Below are 13,859 nucleotides of genomic sequence, written 5' to 3'. Positions count from 1 at the left end.
TGGTGAAGAGAGACGTAAAAATACATTTTGACCCCCGATTCTTAAAGAGCAGCTGGAGGGGAAAAAACATCTGATTCCTTGAGAGGTGCACGTGTGCACTATGTCCCAAATCTTACTCTATCATGGGCTGGCGTAAGCTTTGAGTTGTAATGAATGTCACTTCTAGCTATGAATTTGACGAACGGCATTGCAACACACCGTCACGCTTCCAGCGCACCGTCACGCTTCCAACGCACCGTCACGCTTCCAATGCACCGTCACGCTTCCAGCGCGCCTTATGCCAGCGTCACACGGTACGATATATCATGCGATATGTCGGTGGGGTAACGGAATTGCAACACACCGTCACGCTTCCAGCGCACCGTCACGCTTCCAACGCACCGTCACGCTTCCAGCGCACTGTCACGCTTCCAGCGCACCGTCACGCTTCCAGCGCACCGTCACGCTTCCAGCGCGCCTTATGCCAGCGTCACACGGTACGATATATCATGCGATATGTCGGTAGGGTCACGGAATTGCAACACACCGTCACGCTAACAGCGCACCGTCACGGTTCCAACGCACCGTCACGCTTCCAGCGCACCGTCACGCTTCCAACGCACCGTCACGCTTCCAACGCACCGTCACGCTTCCAGCACGCCTTATGCCAGCGTCACACGGTACGATATATCATGCGATATGTCGGTGGGGTCACGGAATTCATAACGCACATCCGGCATCGTTAGAGATGTCGTACCGTGTGACACCTCCGAACGACTGTGAACAAGCAAAAATACTCACCTGATCGTTGTTCGTTGACACGTCGTTCATTTTCAAAATGTCGTTCCTCCTTCTGTGCTCCGGTTGTTCATCGTTCCCGAGGCAGCACACGTCGCTCCGTGTGACACCCCGGGAATGACCAACATAGCTTACCTGCGTCCCGCGGCTCCCACTGGCAATGCGGAAGGAAGGAGGTGGGTGGGATGGTACGTCCCGCTCATCTCCGCTTCTATTGGCCGCCCGCTGTGTGACGTCGCTGTGACGCCGCACGTTCCTCCCCCTTCAGGAAGAGGATGTTCGCCGCCCACAGCGAGGTCGTCCGGGAGGTAAGTACGTGTGACGGGGGTTAACGACTTTGTGCAACACGGGCAATGAATTGCCCGTGACGCACAAACGAAAGGGGCGGGTATGATCGCACGATAAATCGTCCTGTGTGACGCCGGCATTACACCAAAGTTTTGCAACTTTTCAAAGTTTTTTTAGGCCAGATTTTTCCTAAACATGGATTTTGCAGATGATTTCACCCTTTGCAATGCAGTACTGGAAAAAGTGATGACAAATTGTCATCCACATGGTGCAGAAAGAAAATGTGCAGCCTAAATTAACCTGTGGGCTCAACTTTCCATTATATTTTTTTTTCCAATTCCTCACCAATTTCAAGGGATCTCTGATAAAAATGGATATAGACCTAATTTTTGCTACAATGTAACCAACCATCAGGAGGACTCCAGCTTCCTAAGCACAGAGTGACCACAGGCACCAAATACCTGGCCTCCTAGTCATTGTCTCCAGGGAAGTCTGCAGCAGTATCTTAACACACATGGTCTGCTTGCAGGGTGCTTCCAGGACCTGAACTGCTCCAAGCCGAGAGAGACCCTGTGACCAAACAGTCTCTTAAATAAGAACAGACACACCCATGGGTGGAGTTATATGAATAGCCAGAGCCGCCCAGCACTCTGACAATTCATACACCTTGCCCATAATACATTAACGAGACTTGTGAAACTGCAAGTCCCCTAGTAAACATTTCAAGTTTTATATTACTGAGGATCTCCTCCACTGCAATACATAGCAACCATTTACAACATAGATGGTCGCTACCTCACAGGATGCACCGACATAGATGGTCACTACCTCACAGGATGCATCGACATAGATGGTCGCTACCTCACAGGATGCACCGACATAGATGGTCGCTACCTCACAGGATGCGCCAACCTTTATTGGCAGGTAGGTAAAGCAACTTGGATCAACAACTAACAGGTTTACATTTTCACAGATAGAATATGTACATATAGATGTGATTGGGACCAGAGGTTACACTCTACGAGTTACAGCAGATCTCAATCTGGTGGCCCAAGCTAATTATATGCCCTTTTAGGCAATATGAATGTCAACTGAAGGAGGTAGGGGGGAGGATCACACTGGTAAGCCCCTTTATGACCCAGAGCCATTATTCAAGGGCCCATTTGGGCATGCCGATAGTAACCATTAAAGGGAATCTGTCAGGAGGTTTTTGATATGTAATCCGAGAGCAGCATTATGTAGGGGCTGAGAGCCTGATTCCAGCGATGTGTCATTTATTGGACTGTATTGCAGTTTAAATAAAATTAGTGCTTTATCAGCAAGATATCATCACTACAGGACTAGGTGTCTGATGCCTCCTAGTCAAAACCATACCCCTAGTACTGATTAACAACTTTCTGTCAATGTATAGTATTCATAGAATGCGGTCAATCAGTGGTGTGGAGGGGGTTAAACACAGCTCAGCATTCTGAGGTCTACCAGATCTGCAGCAGAAAGAACAGAGATTGTATAAAAATGACAGCAAGTGACATCGCTGGAATAAGAGTCTCAGCCCCTACATCATGCTGCTCTCAGATTATGTAGAAAAAAACCTGGTAACACATTCCGTTTATACAGCTATATACCAGCCACAGGTAATTTAAAGGCCTGCTTAGACTGTCCAACCAGAACTCTATGCCCACAAAAAGATCATCTTAAAACGACTGTGCGCGTGAAATATCATCATTATAGACAGAACTGTACTGCAAGAACGGGCAATTTTGATACTGGCATTTACATCCAATCAGATTTGCTTATTGAGCAACTGCCAGCACGATTTCTTTCCTTCTTTTAACGGCCTTCAGTGCGATTTCAAGACATGGAGACTTGTTGGATTAACTATGTAGGAAGATTGATCTTGTGCAACCTAGATAGGTCCACCAGGGTCATCTCCGCCTTGCTAGATCCACCAGTGTCTTTTCTGCCTCGATAGATTCACCAGGGTGTTCTCTGCCTTGATAGCTCTAACAGTGTATTCTCCGCCTAGATAGGTCCTCCAGGGTCTTCTCTGTCTAGAGAGGTCCACCAGGGTTTTCTCTGCCTGGATAGATACACTAGGGTTTTCTCGACTTGATAGATCCACCAGGGTCTTCTCCATCTAGATAGCTCCACCAGGGTCTTCTCCGTCTAGATAGGTCCACCAGGGTCTTCTCCGTCTAGATAGGTCCACCAGGGTCTTCTCTGTCTAGATAGGTCCACCAGGGTCTTCTCCGTCTACATGGATCCACCAGGATCTTCACCTAGATAGATCCACTATGGTCTTTAACGTTACCTTGATAGTATCAAGCCATTGAGTTGCTGGTCTAACTCTTCTCCTTGTTCCTTCTAATTTTCCGACCATGATATCTTCCTCCAGTGATTGCTCTACACAAGCCAATAATTGGTAACGAAGTTCTAATGAACACTAGTTCCAGAATTTCGGGTCAACTACATAAGCCTTAAAAGTGTCTCTCGTTCTGAGGCCAGCCACCAATATAACATGTTTGGCAAGTAAACGTCTCCCAATGATGGCTTCCAAGTGATTGTCTATCCAACCACTGCAATCACTAGATCTGTCATTACAATGGACACCACATTGGTTAGCTAATGCCTGACCACTCCAGTCATCAGAATGGACATCACAATGGTTAGCTAATGCTTGACCACTCCAGTCACCAGAATGGACATCACAATGGTTGGCTAATGCTTGACCACTCCAGTCATCAGAATGGACATCACAATGGTTGGTTAATGCTTGACCACTCCAGTCATCAGAATGGACAGCACAATGGTTGGCTAATGCTTGACCACTCCAGTCATCAGAATGGACATCACAATGGTTGGCTAATGCTTGACCACTCCAGTCATCAGAATGGACATCACAATGGTTGGCTAATGCTTGACCACTCCAGTCATCAGAATGGACATCACAATGGTTGGCTAATGCTTGACCACTCCAGTCATCAGAATGGACATCACAATGGTTGGCTAATGCTTGACCACTCCAGTCATCAGAATGGACATCACAATGGTTGGCTAATGCTTGACCACTCCAGTCATCAGAATGGACATCACAATAGTTGGCTAATGCTTGACCACTCCAGTCATCAGAATGGACATCACAATGGTTGGCTAATGCTTGACCACTCCAGTCATCAGAATGGACATCACAATGGTTGGCTAATGCTTGACCACTCCAGTCATCAGAATGGACATCACAATGGTTGGCTAATGCTTGACCACTCCAGTCATCAGAATGGACATCACAATGGTTGACTAATGCTTGACCACTCCAGTCATTAGAATGGACATCACAATGGTTGGCTAATGCTTGGCCACTCCAGTCATCAGAATGGACATCACAATGGTTGGCTAATGCTTGACCACTCCAGTCATCAGAATGGACATCACAATGGTTGGCTAATGCTTGACCACTCCAGTCACCAGAATAGACACCACATTGGCGTCCACACAATAACCATCGGAAGAAGCAGAGGGGACAACGAGCCTACTGGGATTTTTCGAACGTTGCGATTGACCCCTATTCAAGTGTTAAGAATAAGGAAAATTGGGAAATTTAGGTTTTGTTGTTCAATATAACGTGGAAAATTGTAATGGACAAAACGAGAAAAAAATCTCAAATTGGCAAAAGTGGACGTAACCATATGTGGCCGGCTGTCAGGAATCACACTGGAAAATCCACGCCGTCACTTCTGGTTTGGAGGAAGAAAAAAAAAAAAAAAAAGTTATCCTTTCAGTCAAGGATTAAAAAAGGGAAGAAAAGGCCCAGTGTAACTTTTATCTGAGATAGTGATGTCTGTAAACTCTATCTCTCTTTTCTGCTGACAAGCAGCGGCCGAGATAAGATTGGAAGCGAGGCTCACTTTGCCGGGATAAATAAATAATCAATAGTCATCTAAATGGAAATGAGGAACAGCGCCCCCCCCCTCCTTCACACCACCACCTTCTGATAACAGGACCCCTTATCAGGGATCCAATTTTTCAGGCCTGGGCCTTATCAACATCACTCAGCTCTAAGGTAATATGCTGGAGGGAAGGGGGGAAAATCCTGCTGCTAAATTGAAGCAATTGAATGAGATCAGTTTAGTGAGGTGTTGGTTACCCGCAGTTCAAATGTTTAGAAATGCAATTTTGCTCCCATTATGTAGCAGTGGAGGTGAGAGATATGCGGGAAATGCTCGGGGCATTAATGTGACAGCAACTTAACTCTTCAGACCTGGCCGAGATCCTCAATTTTAGTGGTAAAAAGCCTTGGTGAAAACCTGCTCTCCTGTGTCCCGTAGACACCTTGGAATTGTAAAACAAGACAAAGATATGGTGAAAATTGTAGAAAAAAAACCAACTATTTTATTACATCTTATTTTCTTTATTTTATGGTTTGTATTTTTTTGTATTATTTTTCATTATTATTTTATTCTTTGCATTTTATGGTTTGGCTTTTTTATTTTATTGTTTGTATTTTTTATTATTTTATTGTTTGTATTTTTTTATTGTTTGTATTATTTTATTTGTATTTTTATTTTATGGTTTGTAATTTTTTTTATTATTTTATTGCTTGTTTTTAATTTTGTTTGTATTTTTTATTATTTTTATTGTTTGTATTTTATTTTGCTTATATTTATTATTTTGTTTGTATTTTTTATTTTGTTTGTACTTTATAATTTTAGTGCTTGTATTTTATTTTATTGCTTGTATTTTTTAATTTTGTTTGTATTTTATTTTGTATTTTATTATTTTTTTTATTTTGCTTGTATTTTTTTATTATTTTGTTTGTATTTTTTATTTTGTGTCTTTTTTATTATATTGTTTAAAATTAAAAATTACAAATAAAATACCGCACCAGGGCAATCGGGATGAGCTGGGTAAAGCGCCAGGATTGGCGCATCTAATGGATATGCCAATTCTGGGGCGGCTTTGGGCTGCTATTTTAAGGCTGGGGCGGTCCCACTAACCATGGGCCTCCCCAGCCTGAGAACACCAGACTCCAGCTATCTGCTTTATGTTGTCTGGGTATCCAAATTGGGAGAGGGGACTGCATGCCGGTTTTTTTAAAATTACTTATTTAAATAATTAAAAAAAAAATGGGGTTCCTCGTATTTTGATACACAGCCAAGATAGTGCACACAGCTGGGGACTGAAGCCTCGAGCTGTCTATTTTATCTGTGGTGGGTATCAAAATACAGGGGACCCTACTCAATTTTTTTCATTTACATATTTTTACACTCCTCTCCCAGACAGCTGTGATGACAAGCAATCACAGATGCGGGCACAGAGCGTGGGGGCACAGCCTGACTGCAACCAATCACAGCCACTGTCAGAGAGGGTGGGCAGGGAAAGCAGTGCTTATTCATGAGGTTTAATGAGCACCTGGAAGCAGTGCGACAACCGCGTGGAAACTTGGTAAGTAACGGTCTTGTTTTAATCCACGTTATTGCTTCCTTTTTAAATTTTTATCCGGAAGGCCGAACAGAGACAGTAACATGGACCATGTTCGGGGTCCGTGCAGTTTGGGTTCAGCCATTACTACTTGTATTCCCTATGAAATAACAATGCCGGAACATGTTTAATTGAATTGTCAACTGGATTCCCTTTGACGATATGTATGTCTCTACACAGATCGAGATTGTAACATGTATGTGTCCAATTCATCAACATTGGGGTTTGTACAACAGTCTTCATCTAGGGTAGTGTTCCCGCAACTTCAGTCCTCAAGAGCCACCAACAGATCATGCCAAAACTTGTGTCCCGCCAAATTCTTTCCCTAATGGTCCCCTCAGCCATGTAGGAAAGGTTGAATGGGTCATATATTTCCCAAATTTGAAAGAATAAGAGGTGTCTTCCCGCATTACTGCCTCTTTAGTTCGTTTTTGTAGGACAATAACTTCTCAGAAAAACATCTAATCACCTTTAAAAGGCAAAAAAAAATTACCTGTTGACAAAAATCAGGATTTTGTGTTAAAAGAATTTTTGTAATGTTTTCTATATTAAAAAATAAATAAATCAGAAATCACACTAGACCTAATACTAGATTCACCACTTGGCCCATTACTGGATTCAGAGTTATTTATCTGGAATGCAGCCACATGGGCCAAAAAAATCCTTTATTTTAAATAAAATACAAAAAACCCCACATCCTATTTCACCAATTTATTAACGCCAAAAGCACCCAGGTCTGACGTAATCCATACAAGGTTCTACAACGATTCCAGCTCTGGTATGATTTTATTGCCAGGTGTTGATTGGGTGCAGGAATATGCTGTTGAAATTTCAGCACCAAATCTGCATCTCTTGGCAAAAATAACCTACGGTTTTCTGCCAGGAGATGCAGGTCTGTGAACTTTACGGAAGTCAGGTTACCTGCGATCACAAGTGGAGGTCTGTGGGAACATCCAGGTGTGACTGCAGATAACCTAAGTGATGTCACAGCTCATCCCATGTCTCATGCTTTCTTCGTCTGAAGCCCATAGCAGGCGGTCAAGTTCTATGGCCGTCCCCTTTCACTTCAAATATAGCAGAGCTGGAATCGTCGTGGAACCTGGTGTGGATTAAGTCAGACCTGGGCGTTTTTGGAGTTAATAAATTGGTGAAAGAGGGTGTTTTTTGTAATTTAAATAAAGGATTTTTTAATTTTTTGTGTTTATTTCTTTTCACTTAAAAATTAGTATCAGGGGGAGGTCTCATAGATGCCTCCTATTACTAATCTACGGCTTCGTGGCAGCTGTGTACTGTTATTAACCCCTTATTACCCTGATTGCCACAGCACCAGGACAATCATTAAGAGACAGGTAAAGTTAAGAGATTGTCGAATCTAGTCGATGTGACAATCCTCGGCAGCTGCAGGCTGCTATTTTTAAGACTGGGGGGGCCCAATAAGCATGAGTCTCTCCATCATGAGTATACCAGCCCCCAGCTGTCAGGATTTATCATGGCTGGGTATCAAAATTAGGGGGGGTGGGGACAGCACGCCTTTTTGTAAAATAATTTATTTAAGTAATTTAATAAAAACATGCAATATAAGAGTACGGCTGGGAGCTGCAGCCTATAGCTGTATGCTTTATAGGGGGGGGGGGCCCTATGCCAATTTATTTATTTTTATACCACTATAGTGACCCGCAGACAGCGTCTGTGATTGGTTGCAGTCAAACGCTGTCACACAAGTTGGAAGCAACCAAACACAGACGCCAGGACTGCCGGTGGGTGGGGGGGAGCAGTGAATATGTATGTGGCTAATAAGCGACCCCAGAAGAGTGAATGACCTGGACCTAGTTACAGCCATGTTGGAGACTCAGTAAGTACAGCATGTTTGCTTTATTTTTCCTTTATTTTATCTTTATTTCCCAAGTTGTCGGATTTGGATCATTAACTGAAGTTCATTGAGTACTCCGAGCCTGGGACCAGCACCCGAATACTTCTGAAACTGCATGGACTTTTACAATCCGGGTCTACCCATCACTATTAACATCATAAAAAGGAAAAATAAGTCACAATGTTTAAATTGGCATTTTTCAGTCATTTTGAATCTCCAAAAAAATGGAATAAAAAACGATCAAAAAGCTCTGTGCACCCCAAAATGGCACCAATAGACACTATGGCTCGCCATGTAATAATAAAAAAATAAAAAAAAAATAAAAATAAAAGAAGCCCTCATATAGCTCTTTTGAACAAAATATAAAAAAAGTTTCCGGTCTTGTAAAATATCAACACAAAGCCAATTTTTTTTTTTTTTTTTTCATTTTACAAACTTTTACATTTTTTCCAACCACTAATAAATATGTAAAAATAGACTGTACACGTTTGATATCAGCGTGATCTTATTGATGTGGAGAATTATGTTGCCAGGTTAAAAAACTCCGCAAAAAATGAGACCCAAAAATAATGGCGGATTTTCCAATCATTTCAATGAATTATTTTAAAAAAACAATTAATGGGGTTATTCAAATTATAACTTGCCCAAAAAAAAAAAAAAAAAAATTAAAAAATATAATAATAATACTTTGTTTTATTTTATTGTTTTTGTATTATTATTATATATATATATATTTTTTTTTTCTAGAGGACTTTGTTTTATTTTATTGTTTTTGTAAGTCCTAGAAAAAAAAAATATAAAAAATAATAATACTTTGTTTTATTGTATTGTTTTTGTATTATTTTTTATTTTTTTTCTAGAGGACTTTGCTTTATTTTATTGTTTTTGTAAGTCCTCTAGAAAAAAAAAATATAAAAAAATAATACTTTGTTTTATTTTATTGTTTTTGTATTATTTTTTTCTAGAGGACTTTGTTTTATTTTATTGTTTTTGTAAGTCCTCTAGAAAAAAAAAATAAAATAATAATAATAATAATAATAATATTAAAAATAATACAAAAAAAATAAAATAAAACAAAGTAAGTCCTCTAGGAAGGAAAAAAAAAAATACTCTTGGAAGAACTAAAAGAGGAAAAAAAAATGAAATCTGTCCGGTCGGGAAGGGGTTAGATGATCTAGAAGGTTTCCTAATTTTGGAACTAGGTATTTCCTTTTCCACTCTTGGAGCCAATGTTGAAGATTCTGTTGTTTCCAGCTGGAGGTTTATAAAGACGAAATACCTACATCAATCAATAGAAACAAGCATGCACGGAGCGAACGCTGACAAATGTTTGGGACAGGCCCGCAAGCTATTGTCCTCAGAATTCTATGGTTTGCATAGGAGACATAACAAAAAATGTATAAAAAGTGTCACTTAAAAAAAAATAAAAAAAAAATTTAGTATTTTGGTAAATCTTTCCTATGTGTATTTTTTTGCCTATCTTTAATCTATTCCTATTTTAAAAAGTGCAAGTGTTTATAAGGTGAAGTGTACATATATATATATATATATATATATATATATATATATATATAAAAACTAACAATCTTATAAAAACTCTTAAAAGGGGATGTGTCATCGGGAAACGACCTATTGTCTAAATCAGGTTTTTGTGCTTCATCTATTTAAAATAAAAAAAAAACAATGTTTTTTCCCATATTAAAATCTGTATTAGTCTCTAAGTTCCCATTTCAGGACATTCACATGTACATTAGCAGCAATGACCACATTTGTATTGAAGCATCTAATGAGCGTGTGCAAAGGTCAAAAGAAGCGGTTAGGTCACCAGTTGTGATTGCTGCATTGTGTCATCAGCTGTGTCTGGAGGTATTACCTGTCATTGTAAGCCCACCTCTGCTGATAAGGAGCCTGCTGAAAACTCTTCCTGAAAAGACAGGAAGTATAAGTCTAAAATGTAACATAAAAAAACCTGGATTAAACAATAGGTCATTTTCTGATAACACATGCCCTTTAAAAAAAAAAATCATTAGAGTTTCCACTTTATATGTTTGACATGCACAGAGGGGTCAAGTGACTAATGTCACAAGCCAGATCGGAGAGTGGAAAATTGTGCTTAAAACAGGGGTTGTCCAGCGAAAATAAGATAATTTGCTGATCGGTGGGTGTCCAAGAGCTGGGACGGAGGTTTCAAAATGGAGAGGCAAGTTGCATGCCCAACAACTGATCCATTCATTCATTATGGGGCTGGTGGAAAAAGCCGACAGCGTCAAAGAGAATGAATGGATCAGTGGTCGAGCATGCACGCTGCCGCTCCAAAAATTCTCTGTTCCGCCAATCAGGGTGGGTCCCATCTGTCAAAACCCCATCGATCAACAAGTTCTCACCTACCCTGTGAACAGGTGCTAACTTGTTTTCACCGGACAACCCCTTTAAATAAGAATCAGGACAATAAGTGGACGTTGCCTTCATGGGATATATAGATGGAGAGTGATATGAGGAATGATGACTAGTGATACAGAGGGAAAAAAACCAGGGGATCTAAGGAGGAACGGTTCACCTTTTAAAGCGTGCCAAGCCAGCGTAAGGAGACTTGTAGGCCATGCAATGCACCCCTAAGAATTTTAAAATGCAAATGTCCTCTTCAGAGAGGACGAGGAACTGAACTTAAAGCCCGCTTTACACGCTTCAATATATCTCACAATCCGTCGTTGGGGTCAAGTTGTAAGTGACGCACATCCGCATCGTTTGTGAGGTATCTGCGTGTGACACCTACGTGCGATCAGGATTGAACGCAAAACCGTTGATCGCAAACACATCGTATCTTTGTCTAGAATCGAAACGTTTTGTTGCAGGAACCTAGTCAATTGAAACGTGTGACATCCCTCATACGATTTTGATGTCTGAGGCTATGTGCGCAGGTGTGCGCTCTGCACCGCAGCTTAAAAAAGGTCCGCTTCAGAGCGCAGCTGAAAAGCTGCGTTCTGAAGCGCCTCACAATGTCTGTCATTCACTAATCTCTGTCAGTCGGTCACCATCTCTGTCCCTCTCTCTCTGTCCATGCCAGTCTATCCCTCTTACCCCCTCTCTCATACTCACCGATCCCCGGCGCTGCACGGCATTCACACTGCTGCGGCGGCTTTTACTATTTTGAAAAAGCCGGCCGCTCATTAAACAATCTCGTATGCCCTGCTTTCTCCGCCCACCGGCGCCTATGATTGGTTGCAGTGAGACACGCACCCACGCTGAGTGACAGGTGTCTCACTGCACCCAATCACAGCAGCCGGTGGGCGTGTCTATACTGTGCAGTGAAATAAATAATTAAATAATTAAAAAAAACGGCGTGCGGTCCCCCCCCAATTTTAAAACCAGCCAGATAAAGCCATACGGCTGAAGGCTGGTATTCTCAGGATGGGGAGCTCCATGTTATGGGGATCCCCCCAGCCTAACAATATCAGTCAGCAGCCGCCCAGAATTGCCACATACATTAGATGCGACAGTTCTGGGACTGTACCAGGCTCTTCCCGATTTGCCCTGGTGCGTTGGCAATCGGGGTAATAAGGAGTTATTGGCAGCCCATAGCTGCCACTAAATCCTAGATTAATCATGTCAGGCGTCTCCCCGAGATACCTTCCATGATTAATCTGTAAGTGACAGTAAATAAAGACAGTCATGGAGAGGAAAATATCCAGCATCAGAAGGAGGAGAGGTAGTAGTAAAACTTAAATTTTATTGAATCCATTAAAAACAGGATACAACACGCATAGAAGCTAGGGACACACAGTGAAACACAGGACTATCCTACGCGTTTCAACCTTACGGTTTTAATCATGGATATCCATGATTAAGACCGTAAGGTTGAAACGCGTAGGATAGTCCTGTGTTTCACTGTGTGTCCCTAGCTTCTATGCGTGTTGTATCCTGTTTTTAATGGATTCAATAAAATTTAAGTTTTACTACTACCTCTCCTCCTTCTGATGCTGGATATTTTCCTCTCCATGACTGTGTTTCTCCGCCCGAGCCAGGGCGTTCCGTGCATCGGTGGTGGATCCTAGAGTGAAGAGGGGTGAGCTGAACACTTTCTTTTTCTCACAGTAAATAAAGACACACACACGAAAAAATCCTTTATTAGAAATAAAAAACACAAACATATACCCTCGTTCAGCACTTTAATAAGCCCGAAAAAGCCCTCCATGTCCGGCATAATCCAGGATGGTGCCGCGTCGCTTCCAGCTCTGCTGCATGGAGGTGACCGGAGCTGCAGAATACACCGCCGCTCCTGTCAGCTCCACGCAGCTAATGAAGGGAATAGCGTGATCAGATGAGCTGTCACTGAGGTTACCCGCTGTCACTGGATACAGCGGTGGCCGTGGGTAACCTCAGTGACAGCTCATCTGATCACGCTATTCCCTTCATTAGCTGCGTGGAGCTGACAGGAGCGGCGGTGTATTCTGCAGCTCCGGTCACCTCCATGCAGCAGAGCTGGAAGCGACGCTGGACCATCCTGGATTACGCCGGACATGGAGGGCTTTTTCGGGCTTATTAAAGTGGTGAACGAGGGTATATGTTTGTGTTTTTTTATTTCTAATAAAGGATTTTTTCGGGTGTGTGTGTTTATTTACTGTCACTTAGAGATTAATCCTGGAAGGTATCTCGGGGAGACGCCTGACATGATTAATCTAGGATTTAGTGGCAGCTATGGCCTGCCATTAACTCCTTATTACCCCGATTGCCAATGCACCAGGGCAAATCGGGAAGAGCCGGGTACAGTCCCAGAACTGTCGCATCTAATGTATGTGGCAACTCTGGGCGGCTGCTGACTGATATTGTTAGGCTGGGGGACTCCCCATAATGTGGAGTTCCCCATCCTGAGAATACCAGCCTTCAGTCGTATGGCTTTATCTGGCTGGTTTTAAAATTGGGGGGAACCGCACGCCGTTTTTTTTTTTTAATTATTTATTTAATTATTTATTTCACTGCACAGTATAGACACGCCCACCGGCTGCTGTGATTGGGTGCAGTGAAACACCTGTCACTCAGCGTGGGGGCGTGTCTCACTGCAACCAATCATAGGCGCCGGTGGGCGGGGAAAAAAGGGAAAACGAGATTGTTTAATGAGCGGCCGGCTTTTTCAAAATAGTAAAAGCCGCCGGAGCAGTGTGAACACCGTGCAGAGCCGCGCCGGAGATCGGGGATCGGTGAGTATATGAGAGAGGGCTGCTCAATTCAGTTACTCAGGAGTTTAGCGGTCACCGTTGAGTCCTTCACTGGTGACCGCTAATCAGGACGCGACACAGACAGAGCCGTAGCATGACAATGAAGTCGGGTGAAGTTCACCCGAGTTCATTCTGATCGTGCGGCTCTTTCTGCTGTCATCTGCCATTCAGCTCTGCTACATGGCTGTCTGTGTCTGCTGTCAGCGGCCATGTAGCAGAGCTGAATGGCAGATGAC

At 42.4% G+C, this 13,859-nt stretch overlaps 1 protein-coding gene across 2 annotated transcripts in view; it reads right to left on the bottom strand.

Annotated features, from left to right (window-relative positions):
* MAPKAP1 (MAPK associated protein 1) overlaps positions 1–13,859 on the bottom strand; it is a 239,854-nt gene that overhangs the window by 69,017 nt on the left and 156,978 nt on the right. Inside the window, exon 8 of one of the 2 annotated variants that reach the window (XM_075322833.1) lies at positions 10,284–10,334. The exons of the other annotated variant lie outside the window; for it this stretch is intronic. Within the exon in view, the coding sequence (XP_075178948.1) occupies positions 10,284–10,334 (51 nt within the window). The remainder of the gene's footprint in view (positions 1–10,283; positions 10,335–13,859) is intronic. 2 annotated transcript variants of the gene reach the window in all.

Source organism: Anomaloglossus baeobatrachus, chromosome 9 (assembly GCF_048569485.1).
Source record: "Anomaloglossus baeobatrachus isolate aAnoBae1 chromosome 9, aAnoBae1.hap1, whole genome shotgun sequence".
Lineage (NCBI taxonomy): Eukaryota > Metazoa > Chordata > Amphibia > Anura > Aromobatidae > Anomaloglossus > Anomaloglossus baeobatrachus.
Note: the sequence above shows the minus strand (reverse complement) of the source record. Positions and strands in the feature narration are given on the sequence as shown.